Source organism: Vidua macroura, chromosome 24 (genome assembly GCF_024509145.1).
Source record: "Vidua macroura isolate BioBank_ID:100142 chromosome 24, ASM2450914v1, whole genome shotgun sequence".
In the NCBI taxonomy this organism is placed as follows: Eukaryota; Metazoa; Chordata; class Aves; order Passeriformes; family Viduidae; genus Vidua; species Vidua macroura.
The window spans coordinates 7,243,825-7,267,921 of NC_071594.1; the positions used below are offsets into that span (position 1 = coordinate 7,243,825).

At 59.7% G+C, this 24,097-nt stretch overlaps 1 protein-coding gene across 3 annotated transcripts; it reads right to left on the bottom strand.

Annotated features, from left to right (window-relative positions):
• Positions 1-383: 383 nt before the first annotated feature.
• LAMB3 (laminin subunit beta 3) lies at positions 384-22,364 on the bottom strand. 3 transcript variants are annotated; one of them, XM_053998194.1, is made up of 23 exons: positions 22,306-22,364; positions 21,564-21,718; positions 13,529-13,643; positions 13,296-13,369; positions 13,015-13,194; positions 12,281-12,344; positions 11,839-12,014; positions 11,267-11,390; positions 10,822-11,010; positions 10,587-10,742; positions 9,950-10,149; positions 9,006-9,117; positions 8,333-8,705; positions 7,583-7,743; positions 6,402-6,610; positions 5,274-5,477; positions 4,541-4,685; positions 3,506-3,713; positions 2,434-2,575; positions 2,098-2,301; positions 1,876-1,983; positions 1,046-1,199; positions 384-602 (listed from the first exon to the last, which is right to left on the bottom strand). In XM_053998194.1, the coding sequence occupies exons 1-23, from the start codon at positions 22,352-22,354 to the stop codon at positions 466-468; spliced, it is 3,639 nt and encodes a 1,212-aa protein (XP_053854169.1). In that variant the 5' UTR covers positions 22,355-22,364; the 3' UTR covers positions 384-465. The 3 variants fall into 3 exon arrangements, with proteins under 3 accessions (XP_053854169.1, XP_053854171.1, XP_053854170.1); XM_053998196.1 differs by lacking the exon at positions 1,876-1,983 and having other exon boundaries at positions 2,125-2,301; positions 11,267-11,387; XM_053998195.1 differs by lacking the exon at positions 1,876-1,983 and having other exon boundaries at positions 2,125-2,301.
• Positions 22,365-24,097: the final 1,733 nt, after the last annotated feature.

Consider the following 24,097-nt stretch of genomic DNA (forward strand, 5'->3'; position numbering starts at 1 on the left):
ATAAAATTCTCCGTTTCTCTGATCTGCTTATTTGAAGGAAGATCTCAGAGGGAAGTACTGAAGCCATAGCATGTTTGAAGAATTAACTGCAGCACAGATAAAAAGCTTTAGAAGACCCCACAGGAGGGCTTTAATTTGAACAGTGAAATTCAGCTTAAAGAGCTTGAATTGGCTAAAAGAAAAAGATGATTTCCCGGTTTATAAAGCCCTCTGGAAATAACAACCTGGGGATGTGTTTATTTGCCATGGGAGCCTGATGTCTCTCCCCCTTTTTCCTCCAACCACTGGGCAGCTTTGGCCAGTCCAACCCCCTCCACGGGGCTGCTCCTTCGGTTCAGTGCAGCTATTTTCCAGAGGTATGGCAAATTAACTTGCTAAAAATAGGGATATTGGGCACAGGAGAGCTCCAGCTGGGAAGTGGGAATGAGTGCAGAGGAGGCAGCGATGCCCTGGGCTCGGGGCTGCTCAGGAGCAGCTCTCGTAGTAGGTGACTTTCCTCTTGATGCTGTCCCGGATCCTTCCCACCTGCTCCTCCAGCCCCGACAGCCGCGACATCCTGGACACCAGAGCCTTGTTGCCTTCCTGAATTTCCGACTCTAAAGCTGAGGAGAGAGGGCAGGGCAGGGAAGGGTTACGTGGTGGGGTTGGGCTGAGCCTCCACCTCACTCCTGCACGGCTCTGACAGGGCAAGAAAACCAACATCCTGCACTCCCTCTGCTCCCCACCCTCTAAACAACCCCCAGAGCACCACTGCCATTAGTTCCAAATGCCAAAAAATGGAAGTGAGTGTGTGGAGGACAAGGGGAGCACAGTGCCACTGCAGGCAGGGCTTCCCTTCATGGTGGCACCCTTGAAAACTCTCGATTTCCTGGCACAGCACCACCAGCTCCAAACCCAAATCCACCAGCTCCAAACCAATCCAGCCCAAATCCCACCCTCTCAGTGCCCGAAGTGCGCTGTCTCCCTCATCACTCCTTTCCCCCCCAGCACAGCAGTCCCAGCTCTTTCCCAGGCCACGATGGCATTGAGTTTGTGAGAGCCTTACTTTCCATCCTGAGCATGATGCCCATGGTCTCCTGGAAGAGTGCCTGTGCCTCCCGGCCGATGCTCTGCACCCTCCTGCCCTGCTCCCCCAGCGCCGGGCCCTGCCCCACCCTGCTCTGCAGCTCCGAGTACAGCTCCTTCACCTGGGCAAAAGCCTGCAGAGAGCAAACAAAAACCACAGGTAACATCCAGCAGGCTGGGCACAGGGAGCATTGCCAGTGTTGGATCCTGTTTGGATATTAAATGGATACTGCACCAGAGCTTTGTCTCTGTTACCAAATGTGTGCCAGTTTGTGATGTGCTCACAGCCCGGCAGACAGCTCCAGCCTCAGGCAGGACAGAACAGAACTGAGCTCCCAGCAAAGGGCTTTGGGATTGGGAATGGCTCTGGAGAGGTTCAGCAGCGGGGTGATGCTGGGTGTGACAGCTCAGCAGCCACGACCCGCACAGGAAGGTGTCCCAGGGCACAGCTGGCTGTGCTGTGCTGTGCTGGCAGCGGGCACACCCCGAGATGGTACCTGCTGGTACCTGCTGTGAGCTGGTACCTGTTGGGCACTGCTGGGCACTGCTGTGAGCTGGTACCTGCTGGGCCCTGCTGGTACCTGCTGGTACCTGCTGTGAGCTGGTACCTGTTGGGCACTGCTGGGCACTGCTGTGAGCTGGTACCTGCTGGGCCCTGCTGGTACCTGCTGTGAGCCTGTACCTGCTGGTACCTGCTGTGAGCTGGTACCTGCTGTGCCCTGCTGTGCCCTGCTGTGAGCTGGTACCTGCTGGGCATTGCTGTGAGCCTGTACCTGCTGGGCCCTGCTGGGCCCTGCTGTGACCCTGTACCTGCTGGGCCCTGCTGTGAGCCCGTACCTGCTGTGCCCTGCTGGTACCTGCTGTGAGCCCGTACCTGCTGGGCCCTGCTGTGAGCTGGTACCTGCTGTGAGCCCATACCTGTTGGTACCTGCTGGGCCCTGCTGGGCCCTGCCCGTACCTGCTGGGCACTGCTGTGAGCCCGTACCTGCTGTGCCCTGCTGGTACCTGCTGTGAGCCCGTACCTGTTGGTACCTGCTGGGCCCTGCTGTGAGCCCGTACCTGCTGGGCCCTGCTGGCCTGCTGTGCCGCTGTCCCCGCCGTGTCCCGCGTGTCCCCGGCCCGCAGGCGGTTCTGCTCAGCGCTGTGCTGCAGCTGCGAGAGCCGCCCGGCCAGCCCGGCCAGCCCGGCCCCCGTGGCCACCAGGTTCTTCTCGGCCGGGCCGAGGACAGCCTCGATCTGCGGGCAGAGGGAGCCCATCAGGAGGGGAGCCACCTCCAAAACCCCTGCCTGTGCCAGCTCTGCTGGCTGAAGGACACAGACGGGCACAGGACTCGGATGGTTTCTGGGAGGCTGCCGGGCGTCCCTCACCTCCTCCACGCGCTCCTGGATGAAGCGCAGCGAGGAGCCCGAGCCCCTGAGGGCCCCCTGGGCCTCCAGCAGCACCGTGTTGGCTCGCTGCAGGCTCCCCAGCACCTCCTCCACGCTGCCCTCCACGGCGTTTGCCCGGTTCCTGGGGAAAGGTGGGAAGCAGGCAGGAGTGAGTGTGGAGAAGGGTTCAGACTGGGAGCCGAGGTCACAGAGGTAAAATCAGGGAGCTTGGGAAGCAGGAGAGGATTGCTACTGGGAAGGTCGCAATGTCCTACCCCCAAACCCCACACATCTGCACTGCAGCAGGTTTCCTTGTGAGAGGAACATCAGTTCTGCTTCACAGCCTCAAGCAGAGCAGACAAACTAAGAAGGGGAGAGAACTGCCTTCCTTCAAACTAGTCAGAAACGTTGAACAGTTTTCTGCTCACAGTGGGACTGCTCGGGCCAGGTGACAGAGCTCTGGAGAAAGCCAGGCTCCCCTGTCTCATCACTTCCAGCAGGTTAAGCAGGTGTCAGACACTGCCAAGGAGTTTACAGATTTATCCTGCTGACCTTCTCACTGGGGTATTGCTGCAAGTCAACTTGTGACAAAGCAGATGCTCCAAATTGGCAAGGACACCCTGTAATTAGTTTTTAAGGGACCGTGGAATAATCGTCCCAACTTTCACCCAGAAAACAAATAGCCCATTAGCTCTCCCCATGCTCTCTTGTGCAATTAGGATGTAGGTCACCAATATCAACTAATACCAGGGCAACGCTGTCATCTCCCAGCACAGGCACTCGAGATAAGAGAAAAGCCTCCACTGCTTTCCTAAAGCCCTTTCTGTCCTGGTATCTATAACAGGATCTGTTCTGGGGAGATTTATTCGCACTGGGGCCCCAGGGAGGTGTCTGGAGATTGCAGACTCATTCTTTGAGGCACTGGATGGACACAGAAGATCCCGGCCTAAAACTTCAGATTGTGCAAGTCAGGACAGCTCGGGCAGAGCAAGATTTGAACCCAGCTGAGAACCACCAGTTCCACCCCAGCCAAGGGACCCTCAGCTGACAACGGCCTTGAACCCCCACCGACCTGGCCTGCTCTGCCTCCTGCTGCAGCCTCTTGGCCCTGGCGATGTCCTCGGCCGTCTGGGCAAGGATGTCCTCGGGGCACTGCAGCTCCGTCGCCAGCTTTTGGATCTCGGTCATTCTCCTCCGGACTGCAGCAGCGTCCGTGGGGAGACGCAGGGAGAGAACGGACTCACTGATTTCCTGGATGGAGGCAGGATCCGTGTCCTTGTCTGCAGAGCCAGCACACAGACAGCGTCAGGGAAGGTGGGAGCGCAAACGCAAGGGAGGAGGAGGGCAGACACCCATGCATGCTTCACACACATCTCCTCATTCCTGACAGCTGCCAGGTTCCCTTCTGAACTCTTCTCTTTGAATTCCATGCACTTCTCATTCACACCAGCAAAACTTTCAGGAAAGAGCTGAAATGCTACCTTGAATTTGGCAACACTAACACCATGGCTGAGCCCAGAGCAGTCAGGCAGCCCCCACTGAGCAGATGAGGGTGTGTTTCAAGACAAGCCTTTTATCATTTCACAAATAAAAGTTAATAAATCAGAAGCAGGCAGAGCTCAAGGGACATTAGCCCAGTGATTAGCTCAGAAATATCTTCACTCATCATTAACACCAGGCAGCACCAAATGACCTGATTTTCTTATTCAGCTAATGCTCAGGAGGCTCATTATGGTATTACAATCTGTCTATGAACAATAAGTCATCCTATCAGTTTGTAGGACAACAAGGAATCCTCATCTGATTAACAGCCTGCTCCAGAGGAGGGTCATCTCTCTGTCTGTGTGCATCAGTGAGCGTGGCCAGAGAACCTCTGTGCATCAGCTCACTGCTGGCTGCAAATCCCCATCCCTGGAGCGTCCAGGGAACACCAGACGTGGCACTCGGGTCCTCTGGGCTGGTGACAAGGCGGGGATCGGGCACGGCTGGCACTGTGACCGTGGAGGCCTGTTCCAAGCCCAGTGATTCTCTGACCGCTGCAAACGGCAGCTGCGGCATTGCCGTGCCCGCGGCAGGCTGCAGCCCGGCCCGGCCGTGCCAGAGGTACCTGCCAGGAGGGCCCGCAGGCGCTGCAGGAGCTGCCGCGCGCGCCGCACGTCGCCCTGGAGCTGCGTCCTGCTGGCCCCCAGCTGCTCCGCCAGCCGCCGCGTGCTGCTCTGCACCTGAGTCGCCGACAGCTCCGTCACCTGAATCTGCACACAGCAACGGCCTGCTGGGGCCTCTGCTCCATCCCCAGCCCCAGCCCTGCCCCAGCGCTGCGCTGCTGCTCCCTGTTCTCACTGTGCCACAGCCTGAGAGGGCTGTAAAGGTTTAAGACTGAGGCTTGGGTCTGCAAAGGAAGCTCTCAAAGAGGGACGGCACCGTTCAGCTTTTAAAAACACCTTTGAAATGCATTTTGAATCACTTTGAAACCTCGCTTCCTCTTTGCAAGGCACAGAAAGAAGCTGCAAGAGCCCTAACCCATGAAGTCTCTCTGGTTGTATCAAATGCATCAAACCTCCAGAATCCAAGAGTTTTCCATATTCCCAGCCCTTCTGCCATACTGATCCCAACCCAGGAGGGAGACAGCCTTCCTTGTGCTGTGCCCAGTGCCACTCACGTGCCTTCAGCTGGGAAGGCAGGACCCACACACACAGCAGGGAGCCTCCCACTCCAAAATTCCTGGATTTCTGAAGCTGCCCAAGGGTTAAGCCTCAAGCAGAGTTTGAGGTGGGTATTGCTCACTCTCTGCTGTGGTAAGCAGAGGTGCGAGCGGGGGGACGGGCAGTGCCCACACTCACCAGCTGTGCCGTGTCCCGGAGCCGGGCGCTCAGGCTGCCAAACTCCTTGGCCGCTCGCCCGGCCGCTGCCAGGGCCCCGCTGGCCAGCGGGAAGAGGCCGTGGCAGGGCCGGCCAGCCCCACAGACAGAGCTGTTGTCCCGAGGGCACAGCAGCCCCTGGCAGCGGGCAGGGGTGCACGGCTCCACTCGGGCCCCTCCGCACACCTGGGCAGGGAGAGAACAGCTGGGGTTGGGCAGCGCCCGGCTGGACACACCTCGGTGCCCGCGGGGAGGCAAACACAGCCCCACAGGGATGGCACACCCTGCCAAGGGAGCTGGGACCTGCTGAGCCCGAGCTGCAGGAGCTGCGTGGGCACGGGAGGGAGCCCAGCAGGCTGGCAGTGACACAGGTGGCACAGCCCAAAGCGCTGGAGGTGTGCCAGTCCGAGAAGGGCAGCCAGAGCTGGATGCCCCCACCTGAGGCATCAGGTCAGCATGGCATCACCAGCCCGAGCTGCAGCAGAAACGGGAGCAAAGCAGGAGCCAAGCCCCAGTGGCTCACGATGAGTAACAGCACAGCTGTGTGGATGTGCAGAACAGCCCCTCTGCCCTGTTCCTTTTGGGGGAGGACTGCACGAGGAGCCCCTAGAGCAGCAGCAGGTCTAACTGTGGCATGTGGCAGAGCTGCCCCCAGGCTCGCACTGCAGCAGGGCACGTGCCCGGCCAGGCCAGGCTGGTGGCTCAGAACGTGCCGGTGCCCCCAGCAGCAGAGAGGGGAGGCTGGTGGTCTCCACAGCAACCGACACCGAAATGGGTCTCCATGGCAATAACAAAGCAGCGAAGGAGAAATAAGAGAAACCTCATCCAGAAATTAAGGGGGTCTTGGAGATACAAGAAGTGCCATGAGAGAGTCCCTGGAGGGACAAGGACAGGCTGGGAGGGGGTGGAGGGCAGTGCTGTGGGATCTGTGATCCCGGGCAGGGGGTGCTCGGCCAAGTCTCCAGCCGAGTCTGCCTGGACAGAGGCTTTGTCCTGCCATGGCCGGGGAGAGGTGCAGTGCTGCAGGGTGAGACTCCCGAGCTCTGCAGGGCCCCCCTGAAAACCAGCCACAGCCCGTGGGCGAGTTAGAAACCCGCTTTGCATCTTCACCTGGTTGATGACAGGGGTCAGGTCGGGGGCCGAGGCCAGCTCGCCCTTCAGGGCCAGCAGCTTGGCCGTGTCCCCAGCCAGGTCCCCCTGCAGCCCCGCGGCGCTCCGGCGGCTCTCCCTGGCCTGGGCCAGCAGCCCCGGGGCTCCAGAGGCCAGGCTGCTGGCACTGCTGGAGCTCTGGTAGGCAGAGCGGATGGTCTGGAAGGCTCCTGTGGGAACAAAGGCGATAAAAGGCACGAATGACTCACAAATGCAGCACGGCCCTCGGGGAGGCACTGCCTCTGCCCTGCGCTGGATTCCTGCACAGGAGAGGGCGCAGGGATTAGTCGCCAGGGCATCACCAAAAACTCCTTCTACTTCCAAACACCTTTCAGCCATTCCCTCAGCGAGCTCGAGGTCTCCTGAAGGACTGAACTCAGGGCTGGGGTTAAAAGGCTGTAACGAAACTGAGGCCAGCCAAGGCCCACACGCTGATCCTGAGCTTTGGCAGGGCAGGACAGATTTCAGAGCCTCCTCCCAGTTCCCAAGCAGCCCCATCATTCCCCTCCAGCACAGGCTGGAAGGAGGGTGGCCAGGACACGGAGCTCTGAGCGGACAGAGAGGGGCAGAGTGAACCGTCCTGGTGCCACTGGGCACGGCTGGCACGTCCCCGAGCTGTGTGCTGTGGCAGGGAGGGGACAGCAGCGAGGCACTGGGAGAGAAGGAGCTGGAGCAGGACTCATGGCAGCAACCACCAGCATCGTCACAGGGCTTGATTAGCTCCTCTCCTCCCCAGTGCCTGACAGCCGCCTGGCTCTCTTCCCCACCCTCCATCCCTTCCATCTGTGCTCAGCCTCCATTCCCTGGTGCCTCATGGACTCAGTGACACTCTCCCAGCAGGGCTGTCCCCTTGCCACCCCTCCCTGGCAGCAGAGATTGTGCTGGTGGGGAGCAGGAGCACAGAACGAGCTGCCAGCCCCAGAACACCAGAGCAAATCCCCCAGCAGGGTGAAAGCCCCGGCCACGGGCCAGGCTGCGTGGGAAGCACCCCCCACTGGAGAGGAGATGTGTTTGCTGTTCTGAGGCTGACAGCAGGTTAAAAATCCTCTTCTCATCCACCCAGCCAGGGGAAACCCCAGGCAGTCAGGCCGAGGTAAATTAATGACTGCAAATGAAGAGATGTTGCAGCTGCAGAGCTGTACCTGACAGGTCCGTGCTGCGGCTGCTTTCAAACTGCGCCTTCTTGCTCTGGTACTGGGACTTGGTGACAAACAAACTGCTGTTGAGGGCTTCGAGCTCCCTCGACAGAGAGGCAGTGTCATCCAGGAAATGAAGGTTGGGATTTATGCCTCGGACCTGCTCCCTGGGAGAGAAAAAGAACAAAATGTGAATTAGGTGGAGAGCAAAGCAGACAGAGAGCAGGGCTGAGAGGGCCACCGGTGCTGGGGCGCTGCCAGCACCTGGCAAAGGGGCACTTCTGAGCCCAGAGACAGCCGAGGACACGGCAGGGCCTCGCAGGATTGCAGAGAGGGGAGCTGGGCTGCAGCCCCTCCACAGCAGGGCCGTGCCCACGCAGGAACCAGCAATGCTGGATGTGCTCTGAGAGTGCCACCACGCAGCCCTGAGAGTGCCACCACGCAGCTCTGAGAGTGCCACCACGCAGGCTGCCCACGCTCCTCCTGCCTTGGGGACATTGTGCACGGGACAGACACGCGTGGAAGTGGGACAGGCACGCGTGGAAGAGGGACAGGCACGTGTGGAAGCGGGACAGGCACACGTGGAAGCGGGACAGACTCACGTGGAAGCGCTGCTCTGCTGCTTCCCCGCTCCCCTCGTGAGCAGAGCCAGGCACGGCAGGGCCAAAACAGAAACAAAGCAGAACCCGCGCAAGCAGCTCACGGAGAGACCCCAGCAGCTCCTCGTGGATCCCACGGGCAGCGCCCGTCCCTCACCTGATGGCAGCGAGCGCGCTGCCCGCCTGGGCCAGGCCCTGCTGCGTGCCAGCGGGGTGGCCGAGGATGCCCAGTGCCTGCTGCAGGTTGCCCTGTGCCCGCGCGAGGCGGGGGCCGAGCTGGGAGCCCCCCGTGCCCGCGGGCAGCCGCGCTGTGGCGTTGGCCAGGCCGGCCTGGCGCTGGCGCAGGCGCTCGATGTCCCCGTCGTAGGCGTGGAAGCAGGGGTGGCACGGCTGGCAGCCGGGCTGGGAGCTGCAGTGGCCCCGCTGGCACCGGTCACAGCGGGGCCCGGCGACACCGGCGCGGCACAGGCACCGGCCCGTGGCCTGGTCACAGCCCCCCTCCTCCGTGCCCTGGAAGTCGCAGTCACACTCTGGGACAGGAAAGGCGGAGGGAGAGAGAGAGGTGGTGGTGAATCACTTTATGTCTGGATAAAATATACCCTTAATTAGGGTTAATGACTCCCGGCCCAAGCTGACGTCCCTCCCCTCCTGCTGGGACAAAGGTGGCACAGGCAGAGGAACGGGAAGAGCCCCCAGGCCCAGGAGACCTGTGGGGTCTGGCACAGCCCCAGACCCCACAGGGCCGGCCCAGGACTCGCCCAAGGCTGCTGGGAGGGCACTGGTGGATAAATCTGTGGTCCCAGCCAGGCAGCACCAAGCCAAAGCAGTACCTGTGCACCCTCCCCGTGCATCCCTGTAGTGCCGGGGCGGGCACTGCTGCTGCCCCACGGCCGAGCACGTCTGTCCCGTGAAGCCGTCCCTGCACGGGCACTGTCCTGTGAACTGAGAGGGCAGCACGTCAGGGACACCTGGCAGAGGTCTCCCCCAGCTGCTCTTGGCCACCAAAACCACCCATGGGCCATTTCCTCCTCTCAGCCTGCGCCCAGACCATGCCCGAGGGGCCCGTGCCAGGCTGCAGCTCAGGCACAGGATGCAAACAGGCTCCAAAGAGCCCCAGCACCACCAGGAGGGTGCTGAGCCTCCTTTCAAAAACAAAGCAATCGCCCACGAGCAGCTGCTTTGCCATCTCAGGTCTCCTCCCCACGCTGAGCTCATTTGGAACCTATCTTAGGCTCTTAGAATTTGTCATGGTTTGGGGTTTTTTACATTTAACTTTAATTTTCCCAGTTGCCTCTTAAGCCTGAAGTGGCACACATGCTTTTCATTGACAAATGAGCATAATTAACTTCCCTCGCCTGGATGAAGATGTCTTATTAGGACTTTCTTGATAAATATCAGGCTTGTTAAAGTGACTTAATCTTGCCTCAATAATTACCCCTTTCTTTCATTTTCCTGAATAGTCTGTCGTGGTGTTTTCTAAGAATTAGGAGAAGGAAAATAGGAGTGGGATGCAGTGGGGAACACACAGCTCTTTACGTGAAGGTTCCTATGGATGGGACAGGACAAAGGAGCCACCCAGCAGCTGGGTTTGATGCTCTGACAGGTCCCCAGGGAGGGGACACAGAGCCGTGGCAGTGACACCCCGGTCCGTGCGGCTCAAGCCCAGAGAGCCGCTCACAGCAGCGACCAGAAAGGAGAGAAGAGGAGCGAGCACAGGGCAAGGGCAAGGAAAGGCTGCTGCAGGAAGAGGAGGCTGCCAGCGGGCTGGGGGTACCTGGTTGCAGTGGGGGCTGCGGGAGCCGCGGGGGTGGCAGGCACAGGGCCGGCAGCCCTGCCCGCTGCCCAGGCCCCAGTGCCCGGCCGCGCACTGCCCGCAGTCGCTGCCCGCCACGCCGGGCAGGCAGGAGCAGCTCCCGGTGTCGCCGTCACAGGGCACGGTGTCCTGCCGCGTCCCCAGGGCATTGCAGGTGCACCCTGCAACAGGGAGGGGCCGGCTGGAGCAGCCTCGGGAGGAGCCCACGGCCACTCGCGGGGGGCTCTCCTCTCTCCCTGCCCCTCGCTCTGACAGCGTCCCCCAGAGGCTGCAGCGGGGATCGGAGCCCCAGGGCCTCAGCGTCCCCCAGCCCGGGGGGACACAGCAGTGCCCCGACCCACAGCCCTGCCCGCTCTGCGTGCCATCACCCCCTGAGCCCTGCGGGCACCGAGGACACGGCCGCACCCCCCACACCCCACCTGCCCTGTGCTTTTTGCTAAATGTACACCTGAAACCACCCCCAGACTGAACCAGGAGCTTTTATGGACCTTTGCAAAAGGGGCCCTTGGCTTGGAAACCCCAAAGCAAAGCTGGGCAGGACCCGGCTCCCTTTCGGAGGGGGCACCCCGGGGGCAGGGGGGTGTCCTGGGGTACTCACTGCGGCACCCAGCGGGGTTGGCACCGGCCAGCTGGGCAAAGCCCGGCTTGCAGAGGTGGCAGCGGTCCCCCTGCACGTTGTCCTTGCAGACGCAGCGCCCTGTGCCCGGGTCACAGACAGAGCCGGGCACGGTGCCATCCGGGTCACACTCGCAGGCTGCAAACGGGCCAGAAACGTGCCAGCTGAGGGGGCAGCTCCTGGGGAAGGTGCTGCGGGGCTTTGGGGTGGCACTCACGCAGACAGGCCTCGGGGTGGCTCAGCTCCCGCCGCGGGTTGCGGAAATAGTTGGTTTTGCAGCGCTCGCAGTTGTTGCCCTCGGTGTTGTGCTGGCAGTTGTCACACACCCCCCCGCTGGCCCCGCCGCTGGCCTGGAACACCTCGGGGTCAAAGTGGCACGAGGACGCGTGACCATTGCAGTCGCATCCTAAAAAATCCCGGAGAACGGCTCAGGTGGAGCTGGCACCGTGCAAACCCCTCTGGCGGCAGCAGCGGTGGCACTGCCCAAGGCTCCCGTGTGACACCGTGACAGCCCCACAGTGGCACCAGGGGCTGGGCACTGCTGCAGCCCATGAGAGGCGAAGGTGCCGAGACCCCGCGTCACCACCAGCCCCACAGACCCCAAAAAGGGGCAGGGAGCTGCTGCTGGGCAGGATTTGGGGCGGGGGAAGCACTGGCCGTACGCTGGCACGCGTGGGGGTCGCTGTCCTCGGCGGGGGCCCAGGGCCGGGCGTTGAACAGGGCAGCGCAGCGCTCGCAGTGCGGCCCGGCCGTGTTGTGCTGGCACACGCAGTGGCCAGGGACCTGCTGCACAGACACGCTGTGACCCTCGGTGGCAGCAGCTCAGCACGGAGCCTCGCCCTCCCGCTGCCTCCCAAGAGCCTCCCACAGCCCATTTCTGGTCACTGTGGCCAAGGTGTCCTGAGGAGTACCCCAGGCAGGCAGTGGAGCCATCCCGGCAGTGTCCAGACCCCTGGCAGCCCATGGCAGAGCCATCCTGGCAGTGTCCAGGCCCCTGGCAGAGCCATCCTGGCAGTGTCCAGGCCCCTGGCAGCCCCTGGCAGAGCCATCCTGGCAGTGTCCAGGCCCCTGGCAGAGCCATCCCAGCATTGTCCAGGCTCCTGGCAGCCCATGGCAGAGCCATCCCAGTGGTGTCCAGGCCCCTGGCAGAGCCATCCTGGCAGTGTCCAGGCCCCTGGCAGCCCATGGCAGTGCCATCCCAGTGGTGTCCAGGCTCCTGGCAGCCCGAGCTCACCGTGCTGTGCTGGTCCCCCGCGGGGCCGCAGCGCTCGGCGTGGCCGTGGCAGAAGCAGCTCCCCAGCACCTGCATCTCCGTCACGGCGTAGAAGGTGCTGGGCGAGTGGTACCCCTGGCGTGGGATGTGGGGCAGCTCCGTGAAGTTGATGCGCAGGTTGGTGAAGGGCCCCAGCCCTGTTGGGGACAGGGGACGGCTGTGAGGGGCAGCAGGTGCTGCAGAAGCTCCGTGCAGTTGGTGGGGAGGGCTTGGGGCAAGGGAAGGAGGAACTGGCACAAAGAGCAGCAGCTGAGCCATCAGCAAAGAACAAATGCTGCTCCTTGACAGCCCAGAGGTGCAGCTCAGGGTCCCCCAAGAGTTACCCCAGCTCAGCACTTCCCAGCACCACGAGGAGCCTCATTCCCCTCTCCCCTCTCAGCTCTGGAGCAGGCCCATCACTTACTCCCGATGGCCTGGCTGTAAGAGGAGCTGATTGTAGACCCCAGGTCTTGGATACTGAATTTCACCTTAGAGGGAAAGAAAACAGGTTAAAAAGCAGGAAACTCGAGCTGCTCTCTGCTCCTGCTCTGGGCGCTTTGTGCTCCGGACTTGCCTCTGCTCAACCCAGGGACAGCGTTTAGAGCTGCAGAGGGCTCTGCAGGAAGTCCAGCACAGCACCTGCCTGTCACAGAGCAGCAAAGGCGTTCCTGCAGGGGAGCAGGAATCTTCCCAAGGGCTGTCCTCAGCACTGCTGGGTGCCCCGAGCCGCACCCATCACCAGCTGTACCAGGCTCCCATCCCCTCCATCCCTCACCAGCTGTACCAGGCTCCCATCCCTCACCAGCTGTACCAGGCTCCCACCCCTCACCAGGTGTACCAGGCTCCCATCCCCTCCATCCCTCACCAGGTGTACCAGGCTTCCATCCCCTCCATCCCTCACCAGCTGTACCAGGCTCCCACCCCTCACCAGCTGTACCAGGCTCCCACCCCTCACCAGCTGTACCAGGCTCCCATCTCCCCCCAGCTGTACCAGGCTCCCATCCCCACCCCTCACCAGCTGTACCAGGCTCCCACCCCTCACCAGCTGTACCAGGCTCCCATCCCCACCCCTCACCAGGCTCCCACGTTACCCCGTGTCCCTGCAGCACCACCCACCCCAACCCCGGGGCCACCCTGCCACAAACCCCCAGTCCCTACCGTGCCCCCGTGCACGGGGTGCCCCCGCAGCTCCTGGCACCGGGGGTCCTGCCAGCTCTCGGGGGGCCCGCGGGGCACGCGGGGGAAGGCGGCGGCGCAGTCGGAGGCCAGGTACTGCAGCACCTGCCACGTCCTGCCGGCGTCCAGCGAGCGCTCGATCAGCATCGCTGCGGGCGGCGACTGCGGGCAGGGACAGACACACGGGCTGGCACCGGGGCTGGCACCGGGGCTGGCACCGGGGCTGGCACCCCGCGAGCACAGGAGCTCCCACAGACACCCACCCTGAAGTGCAGCACGACGCTGTCCAGCTGGAACGGCCGCTCCAGGTCCAGCTGCAGGGACACGCGCTCCACGCCTGCGGGCACAGAGAGCAGCGTCACAGGGACACGCTGGGGACACGGACCAGCCCTTTCCTCCTTTCCTCCCCATCCACGGAGCTCAGCGCCATTGCCTCTTGCCCTCGGGCGGGTTGTTGGCAGCAGTTTGTGGCCGGGGTGACCCCGGTGGCCCTCACCATTCTGGGACTGCCACCAGCGCGCGCGGCCGGCCGAGGACAGCACGTTCTCCACGCGGTGCCCGCTGTAGCTGTGCGGCAGCCTCGAGTCACACCTGCAGCATTTCATGCTCCACTGCAAAGGAGGGACAGCGGCAGTGAAGTGACCGCCCAGCAGCCCCTGGAAAGGCCTCAGGGGTGGGGAGGAGAGCCAGGCTGGGGTCATTAGGGACCAAGGAGCATCAGCTCAGCTAGAGCTGAAGGACCACGATCAGCGAGACTGACAGCACTCAGGCCTCAAGTGCTCCCCTCCACACCTCGTTGAAAACCACAGCTCAAGGTTTTATGGACCAAAAACTAAACCCAAAATGCTTTTGACTAACACAGATTTTTGGTGAACCGTCAAAATTGCATTTTTTTTAAGCAACCCCCCCTGGTTTCCACGACGCCAGCACTTTATAGAAAGCCCTTTGCAGCCTTTCAGGGCTGGTTTGCCCTTTCCACACAGCCGAGGGGCTGGCTGGTGAACAGAAGGGCCTTTCTCTCCTATCCAAGGGCTCGGGCGCTGCCCGGCCCCCAGGGCTGTCCCCCGGGAGCAGAGCAGGAGCGAGCAGTGGGTCAGAAGCCAGGGGGTGGGAAGTCGAGTGGCTCAAAGTTCAGCCCTTCACTTGAGCAAGTCACCCAAGGAGTAAACAGAGACTGAGCACGGGGAACGTGGGGACGGGAAAGCGTCCCCCGGGAGCAAACAAATACCCAAATTGTCACTAAGCAGGCAACGCTCCCTGCAGCCACCAGCAGCCACCACCGCGGGGCTCCTGAGCCGGCTCAGAAATGGGCAGAAAGCAGCAGGAAAGAGATTGAGCAAGAGCCGGGAGCGGGGCAGGGCTGGACTGCAGCCAGGGCACGGGGTGGGCGAGCAGCTTGGGTGAGGACCACCAGGAAACTGGGCTGGAGACACCCAGGTGAGGCCAAGGTGGGAAGGGCAGGGCCCAGGGGGATGGGGAGTTAGGAGATGGGGAATTAGGAGATGGGGAATTAATTAGGAGATGGGGAATTAGGAGATGGTGCCAGAGCCCACAGCAGCATCCCAGGGGGACACGGGGAGGCCCCGACTGAAGCACTGGAGTGGAGCCAAGGATTTCAGAGACCACAGGGAGGGGAAAGATGCTGCTCAGGGCATGAAATGAAGGGCTCAGCACCTCCAGCCTGGTGGAAAACGGGTTATCCAGGGAAACTGAGGCTGCCCCAGCCCCAGAAGTGCCCAAGGCCAGGCTGGATGGGGCTTGGAGCACCCTGGGACAGTGGAAGGTGTCCCATGGCAGGGCACTTGAACTCCAACCCAAACCTGCTGAGAGTCTGAGCTGTCAGTGGCCTGAGGAGCAGAGGAGCCTCCCAAATGGAGCAGTGGGACACGTCTGTCACCCTGACACGTCTGTCACCCTGACACGTCTGTCACCCTGACACATCGCAGAGGGATTAGTGAGGATGGAGCAGAGCGTGCCAGAGATGGCAGGAGCCAGCCCTGATGGCTCAGAAATGTCACCCTGGCTGCAGAGGGGGGTCTGGGTCTGGCAGGGGCACAGCTGGCACGGGGAAGGCAATGAGATACCCTCTGCAAGGCTGGCAGGGGCTGCGGGGGCTTCGGGTGACTCCAGAGGCACGGGCATGCCGGGACCCCGGAGGGGAATCAGCTTTCAGGGTCTGAGCAGGGCTGTGGGGTGACAAGTGACAAGCAGCACTGCACAGCCACCCCTGAGCTAAAACCTTCCACAGGATGCTCCAAACAGAGCAGCCAAATCCAACCCAAACCCTAACAGGGCCCTTCCAAGGGCTGGGGAAGGGACAGGTCTGGGCTCGGGAGGGCAGCAGGGTGGCAGCCACTGGGCCACGGTGACACCACAATTAATGGTTTCCCCTTTAAGAACTAATTTGTGGTTTACAAAAATTAATCTGTGATTTACAAAAATTAATCTGTTGTTTCATTCCTGACACAGCCCAGACCTGAGTCTGCTCTGTCCCAGGCCTGGGAACCCTTCCCCAGCTGGGTGCACGGTGAGATCCTCACTTGTGACCCATCTATTTCCTTATTTTTCACAATCTTTATGTTCTCTGTCTATAAATACCCCACCACAGGAGTTGGCAAACTACAATATTTCTAACAATATCACAAAGTAAGCAAACATAGCACTGAAAAGATATAATCATGCCATTTCCCTGGCTCTCCCAGTGAGAATCACAAATAATTTAATCAGGACTAGGCAGAACTCATTTCAGATAATGGCCACGAGCAGCAAATTGTCAGGGAGCTGCAGGAATTATCCACAGAAATAATCTAGTGAACAATTGCCAGCGGTGATTAAACTTCCCACCAGTCCTGACTGTGCTTAGCAAAGGAGAAAGGGAGGTTTTCTGCAAGGGGAAAGGTTAATCTCGGCTAAATTATTCATTAGGAGTGACTCGTGCATACTTATGAGATCATTCACACAGCCAGGGACAGCGGCGCTCTCCAGCAGCCACCGTGCAGCTGCAGCCCCACTCAAACGTGGTGCTGAGTCAAAACGAAGCTTCAACGGTGTGAGACAAACCCTTCCCAGGCAGCCCAGGGCTGTGCTGGCTGCAAACATCTCCTTTTTTTTTTTTTTTTTTCCTCAGTTTTTAAATTAAGACTAAAATTAACACTGGAAACCAAATTCATTTCACATCGTCGGAGTAAGTTGTGAAACCCCTGCATTGCACAACAGCAGGATTTGCTCTTACCAGCTGTGACTATGTGTCTCAAAGTTCCTTGGGACAGAGGCAATTACCAAAAATGACGGCCCAAAACGAGGGGAGATTTACCAGCACGTACCTTTTGCCAGCTCTTTCCCATTTCTCCTTTTTTAGCCGGGCTCGGCGGGTCCCTGGGAGCTGGCCAGGAGCACACGGGGCTGCAGCACTGCGAGCTCCATGGCAGGGCAGGTTTGGGGGCTCAGCACCCCGGGGGCTCCCAGCACGGCCTCCCCTCCCTGCCAGAGCTGTGCTGGGCAGGGGTGGGGGCTGGCAGGGCCATTTCAGGGAGGTAAAAGAGGCTCTGGGTCTGCAAGGAAATCACTTCTCGCCCTCCGTGCCTCCAGTCTGCTCCAGTCACCCAAAATATGGGTTATGGAGGCTCTGGGATTGAGGGAAATTCATTCCAGAGTTTTGAAAGATAATTCACAGCATGGTTGTGTGAGAGGGAAAGCTACTGTGCTCAGAATAAATAGAGTCATGTCTCAGAAATAAATGGAAGGGGGGAAAAGTCCACAAAGAACAACTTGAAATGCCCAAGGTGACAGGTCTGCAGCTCTGTGCTGCTCTCCTCCCGCCCTGGCCTTGTGACCCAGCTCCTGAGCAGCCTCCCTGCTCATGCAGGGGCAGCAAACCTCACACAGTTTAACCTGATGGCCCCTGACCAAAGTAATTTCAGGAGCTCCTGCTGCCATTTCGACATGAGCAGAGAGCCCTTGAAACAAAAACCTCCTGGCACAGGAGCACAGCCCAAAATAAACTGCACTTACTCATCAGCAGAGAGGGAAGCTGAGCTGTGCAGCCGTGGAGCAGAGACCTCTCCTAGCCGTGGGGCCTGGGGGGTCCCACCTCTGAGCTGGCTGGTGGCAGGGAGAGAGCACTGTGCCAGTCAGGCTCCTGGCACTCAGCCCCCCACCAGGCAGCTCTTGCACGACCAGTATTCCATAGGGACAGCAATCACCATTCCAATTCTACCTGGGAACGCTCTGGAAAGCAATGGGAATTTATACACACACAGGGATTTAGGGTTATTCAACAATGGGGTTACCTGGGGGACAAAGGCACCTGCAAAGCCAGGTTATGTAATTCCCTATTCCTGCCCCTTTTCTGCAGGACAGTTCTCCATTCCAGCACTGTTCCAGCACTGTTATCTGCAGGACGTGGCTGTGCCAGGCCCCTGGAGCAGGGCTCGTCGTGCCTGGGAAGAAATCCATTCCTTTGCCATGGGAAGAGCAGCAGAAGTTCCCATGGCTCTGCCATCATGGTTAAACTTCCCAGTGAGCAACTGGTATTCCCTAAACTGGACTGGGATTCAGTTTGGGAACACAGATCTATCACAGAATCACGGAGCTGAAAGGGATCACTGAGTGCAGTTCCCAGCCCCACACAGGACGCCCCAAAATCCCAGGCTGAACCTGAGATTCTCTTTGCCATGACATCAGTGTCACTTTGGCTGGTTGGAAATGACACTGAAAATGAGCTCCGAGGTTATGCCCAAGTCACAGAGGGCTCTGCCCCCAGCTTGGTGTTACCCCAGACTCAGAGGGGGCAGCAGGGATGGGATAAAGGCACGAGTTGGACAAACATCCCAGGGATGAGGTTTAAGGAAATGAAGTTCCTTTCCCTTACTGAAAAGCAAGCATGTGGGTGCTGTTTTCCTCACCCCATCTGTTCTCACATCAGCAAAACTTCATCTAAAATCTGCCAGGATGATCTGACAGGCTGCAAACCCCAAAGTGCACCAGCTTATCCCACACCCCACACGGTCCTGCTGCCTCTGCAGCCCGGCTGCAAGGCAGTGACGAGATGTCTCCCAGCATGTGTCAGTCTGCAGCCGCGAGGCCAAAAAAATGGGATGCAGAGAAGGGAGGAGGGAAGAGTCATGGGAAATAGGCTTTTCCTTGGGCAGGCAGGGGCACATCCCGCAGCAGAGAGCAGGGCGTGCCCGAATGCCGGAGTGAGATAAGCACTGAGCCTGTGCTTGCTGCATTACCTTCGACCCCTCAGGGCAAAGCCCAACTGGACGAAGAAAAACCCAAATTAAAGCCATGCTCTGGCCCACCCACAGTTGTTTGGTGGCTCTGTGGATGCTGTGTTCCTGTGCAAAGCTTGCTGTGGCTGTGGAGGAAGGTGAGCTGGGAGGCACAGCTCGCCCTGCTCCAGCGTGCTGGGGTGGGCTCCCAGCTCCCTGAGGGACTCGGGCAGGTGCAAGCACCAGGCAGCAGCAGCAGCACGCTCCAGACCTGTCTGGCACTTCCCTCCTGGCAGACACTGGCCGGTATTTTTGGAAGCAGCCAAAGAGGAGTCGGTGCTGAGGCTCCAGAGCTGCTGCAGAGCAGCCGTGCCAGGCAGCTGCCACCATCCATCAGCAGGAGGGACCCCTGTGCTGTGCCAGGAGCTCCAGCGGGCTCACATCCCCCTCCCGGGCTCCCACAGGGACCCGGATCCTCTGGAACCTCTCCTCTCAATCCTCTCAATCCTCGAGATTGTCACCGTGAGATCCGTGTCACTGTGACACCAGAGCTGCTAAAGGGGACTGTCCTCCCTCCACATCCACCAAGTGCCCACAGAGATCAGGTGAGACAGGCAGGAAATCCCCTGCAAACAACATTTTGAATATCAAAAGTCTCCCAGGGCCGGAGGGCGAGGACTCAGAGTCGCTCCCCCAGCCTGCTCCAGGAGCAGCAGCACAGGGACACGGCTCTGCTCCTGCCTCCTCTCCTGTTCTCTGGCCCGAGACCTCCCAGGGATGCTCGGGGTGTCTGTGAAAGCCACTCTGTGCCCCCCCGGGGCTGCAGGTACCAGTGGGGGCTGCTCTGTGCTCCTCAGTGCTGTGCATACATTTCTATTTACATCTATATCCGATATATTCATTTCTTCTATTCTGTAGTTAAAGGCAGCGCCAGCTGAGGCTTGAACCACACCTCAGCCCACCGAGCCTTTCCTCAGCACCTGCCAGACTCCAAACCCAGCCTCGCTGATTTGTTTCCCCGGTTTATTTCCAGTGTCCCCGCTGGCTCCAGCAGCAGCTCCCAGCACGGAGCGCTTTCCAGCCGGGCCATTGGCCCGCCTGCCCCACCTCCCGGCCCTGCCCCGCTCCCTGCCCGGGCTATAAACGGCAATGCCGAGTGTCCCGCTCGGATTTCACCGGGCTGAGCCCCGGCCAGGCATGGAGCAATCAGGAGTGCAAAGAATAAAGGTTAGAGGGGTCTGGAGCTGGGGCAGACAATGGAGCAGAGGCTGCGGTTGATCAGTGACCACCGGAGTTGCAAAAGAGGGCCCTGGGGCTGGCAGGGAGCAGCCCCGGGCACTGCAGCAACCCCTCGTCCCATGCCCTCTGCTGAGCTTGCAAAACCACCTCCAGATTTGTACCTATTTGGCAACTGAACAAGAGCAAAAACAAAAAAAGAGTCCTAGGAGTCCATAAATGAAACATGCTTGCTTTTTATAGGATGGGAATAGGGAAATCAAGTTCAGTTTTGTTTAAATTAGGGAAATAGAGAAAGGGAGGGGGAAATTAGGAAATGCTGAACCCGTGGGGATTTCTCCCAAGTTAAGAGTTGGTGTAATCAAAGCTCCATCAGCAATTACAGCTGCAGAACGGAAATCGGGGCGTTTGCTATCAGTAACTGAATCTCTCATTTCAATACAGGAAAGGAGCAAAATGTCAGGAAGAGAAGAGCCCATTCCCAGAGCCAGAACTGGAGAATCCAACTCAACATCATGTTAACTGTTCCCTATCCCCTCTAACCCTGGTGCTTGTAAGGCAAGGGACATGAAAACCAAATTGTTTTGGGACTTGTGGCCTGGAAGAGACGACTGCAGCCCTGCTCCCTGCCTTCCTCCAGGAGCCCTCCCTCCCTAACCCTGCAGCCAGCAGGTCGCTCCTGCTCCAGGTGGAGCACAGCCAGCAGAGATGTCCAGGCCCCACCTCAAAGATTACAGATGGTGCAGAGGGTCACAATGATGCCCTTTGGAAGAGCTCCTGGGGTCAGGCAAAGGGGGTACCCAGCCCATTCCAGCTGCTGCTGGCATGTGCAGATTAATCAAGGTTTTGTCCTCACTCACTTCCCAAGCACAAGGCCCCCATGCCCCCTTTTCAAATATAAGTCACTGCTAAAAGTCATTGTTAAAAGAAGATTTCAGAGGAACATTTTTGAGCAATTTTCCTCATCTATAAGGAGAAATCTGGAAGGAAAAACTAATTAAGCCACAGGAAGCCGTAGGGGTTTATTTGTGTGGTGAGCACAAATCCTGATCCCTGGGAGCAGCAGAAGAGCTCCAGAAAAAGGGAGTGGAGGAAATGCCTGACTGTGACTGTCAGCCTGGAAAAGAACCTGAGGGAGGAGAGATGCTGCAGCCAGCCCAGCATGAGGAGGATTCAATGCTCACACCCCTCTGGGCTGGGAGCTGCCCCCTCCCTGAGCTCAGGGATGAGTGGAAATCTCTCCAGCCCAGCCAGGACACCACTGGCTCCACAACAAATCCGCTCTCAGCCACATCTTGGCCTCCAGTTTACAGAGGAATTAAAAGCAGAAGGCTGACTCACTGGAGCTGGGCTTCGGTGCAGAAAACACTGCCCCACTGGAGAGCTGCCACTCCTTTCCTCTGGAGCATCTCTTCCAAAACCCCTTCTGCCTGTCCTGCACTGAACCCTCGGGGCTCCTCCCAAGGCACCTCCGGGGTTAACAGCAGCCACAGAACGGCTGTAGGAAGTGCTCACAGCAGGGACACATCACCCCCAGCTCCCAGCTGTGTGCTCGGGCAGTTATCCCTGAACTGTCCCTCTGACTCGGTGGCAGAGTGGGAATCTGCAGCTGGATGAAGCATTATCCCCCCAGCAGATCTGCCCCTACACAAGCAGGGATTGGAAACAACCTCAGCAGCTTCTCCAAGCCCTTGTGAAAGACCTGGAATGTTCCCATTTATGACAAGCAAAATACAAGTTCAGTTTATAACTAAAATGTCCAGGGATAGGAGGGTTTGGGATGTTTTGCCCGCACTGCTCCATGCCAGAACTTGGCTGCCCATGCCCTGGCACTGCCTTCGTGCCCAGCTCATCCACAAGGATGGCAGAGAAGGGCTCCAGGGGACGCTGCAGGTGGTGCAATGACCCAGCACGGCTGGGAGGGGACAATCCCAACATCACGGAATGATTTGGGTTGGAAAGGACCTTAAAGCTCGTCCCATTCCCAGTCCCAGCTCAGAGCCCCCCCAGGCACATCCCTGCGGGGGGTGAGGATGGGGAGGAGGAAGGCTCAGGGAGGTTGGGGTGCGGGGTGAGCTGTACCTCTCCGTGGGGTGTGCAGTACGTCTCGGGCTTGCTGAGGCCGCAGGTGGAGGAGGCTGTCAGGTGAGGGGCCCGGCCCAGCAGCAGGTCCCCGGGGGGAGGGTAGCAGGCTCCCTGGGAACAGGCTCTCTGCGCGGCCAGCAGCCACGGGGCAGCTGCAAGGGTGGGAAGAGGGGTCAGGGCTGGTGTCGGGGGGCACAGACACCAAGCAGCCCCACAGCACGGGGAGCTGTTTGCTGCACCAAGCCAGCCACGAGGCCATGCTTGGGACAACCTTCCCACAACAAAGAGAAGGGTGTTTCGCCCTGAGGTACCTTTATTTTTAAATAAGAGTGCTTTGTACTAAGAGTTACTTTCAAAATACTTCCTTGTCCTGGCCCCAGGTTTTGGGTTGCAGGGATGCTCTGTGCCTTGCCAATTGAACTGAGCAGCCCTGGAGGTGTCCCCTGTTCCCAGAGCCAGCCCAGGTTGGTGTCCCCTGTTCCCAGAGCCAGCCCAGGTTGGTGTCCCCTGGTCCCAGAGCCAGCCCTGGTGATGTCCCCTGCTCCCAGAGCCAGCCCTGGAGCTGTTCCCTGGTCCCAGAGCCAGCCCTGCAGCTCAGGACAGAGAGCAGCCTCCTGCCACCCCCCAGCACTACAATGAAGCCCAGGCCCTGCTGCTGCTGACACACAGCTCCCATCAGCAGCGCTGCCCTTCAGTCAGCTGGGGCCCTGCTCTTCTGGGAGCACAGTGTGAGCCTTACCCAGCAGCACAAGCACTGCCCATGGCCACAGCTGGCAGCGAGGCTCCATTCGGCCCCGGACACACCTGGGGAAGAGTTTGCAGCAAGACTGAAAAGAGCAGAAAATGTCAGTTCAAAAGTTCAGTCCAGGTCCCCCTTCCTTCCACTTCACAGGGAGATAGTTTTAATTAATCTACACAGAATAGCGTGGGGGGAAAATCAAGAATAATGAAGAGGAAAATCAGATGCTGAAACTGAATTTGCCTCAATGCAATGAGCCCCCTCCCCTGCCCCGCTGGTGCCGGGTGGGATGGGGGCTGGAGGGGACAGAGCGTGCACACACAGCCGTGCAGCCCCCAGGCACCCGCCCCAGGCCCTCTCTGTGCCCCAGGCCCTCTCTGTGCCCCACCCTTCACTTCCAGAGTCAATCCCAGATCCAGACTCGCGCGGTGGCCCGAAGTCACATTCCAGGAAAAGGAGAAATCCATAAAAACCCCCTGTGAGCGTCTCCTGCAGGGAAAGGAGCCCCGTGGGACAGCCCAGGGGAGGAATGCTGCCAGCACACACCCGCAGCAAACAGAAACCTCACCTGCCCTGTCCCCTGCGCTGTCCCCGCGTCCCCCGGCAGCCGCGAGAGCTCTGAGCGCCGGCCGATCCTCGCAGGCTTTTAACGCGCCCTGCCTCACCTGCAGAGAAGGTGCCCGTGGGTGCAGTGATGACAAAGGAGTGATTCAGGGATCCCCAGACATCCACACCCTGTGAGCGCATACCTCCGGCAGCTCCCGGGCGGGCACCGCCATCAGCCGGGCACGGCGGGGGCAGCGGCAGCTCCCGGGCGGGCAGCGGCGGGGAAAAGCCCGGCTGGGCTCCATGGAACCCGCCCGGGGCTGCGCTGGAGCCCGGAGCCGGCTCCTGGAGCCGCGGCCGGGCTCAGCACCGGGCTCAGCAGCGCAGAGCTCGCCCACCCTCCCTCCCAGGCAGGGTCTGCACGCCGTGTTCACACCGTGTTCACCGCCGCCCTCAGCACCTCAGCTCCAGCGTTCAAATACCAATGGAAACGGCAGCACACCTTTATTGTTACTGAACTGCGGCAGCAAACTCAGAAACTTCCAAACACCTCTTTGAATGAGACTGTTGAGCGAAGGCAGCTGAGAGTGCAGCCACCACCACCCAGCGCTGCCCAGGCGCTGAATTTCAGCTCAAACTGGTTTTCATCCTGAGAAAAACTTCATCGAGCCCTTTCCATGTACTTCAGTGAAATAACCCCGAAGTCACCTCCTCTCCCATGCTGGTGAGGGGCTCAGCAGGACCATCGGGTGACTCCAGGTCTCTCCTGTTGCGTCGCTGTTGGTGTCACCCACGTCCCATCCCCACCCTGAGTGACACAGGCACGTCAAGCGGAGGGCCAGCAGCTCCGAGCAGGGCTACACACAGAGATGGAAAAAAAAAATATCGTCCCTCGGGCTACAGAGTGTGAAAGCTGCGCTGAGCTTGCTCGGGCTGAGGTGCGGCACACCTGGCGCTCAGCTCCTGCTCAGCAATGCGGTAACGCCGCATTCCTCCTCGCCAGCCCCGCCCGGCCCGGCCGGCGGCCACAGGGAAGCGAGAAGAAAGCCTGGAATGTCTTAAAGAGAAATGGAGGGATGAGACGTGCCCCGAGCTGCCGACACGGCCTCTGCACAGCCGAATCCCCCAGAGCCACCTCGTGTGAAGGGTCCCACCGACCCCGGAGAGCCACAGCAAGGGAAAACATCACCTGCAATTCCAGCTCCACGGGTTCAAACGAGAACAAAACCGAGGAAACGGCTCCTTT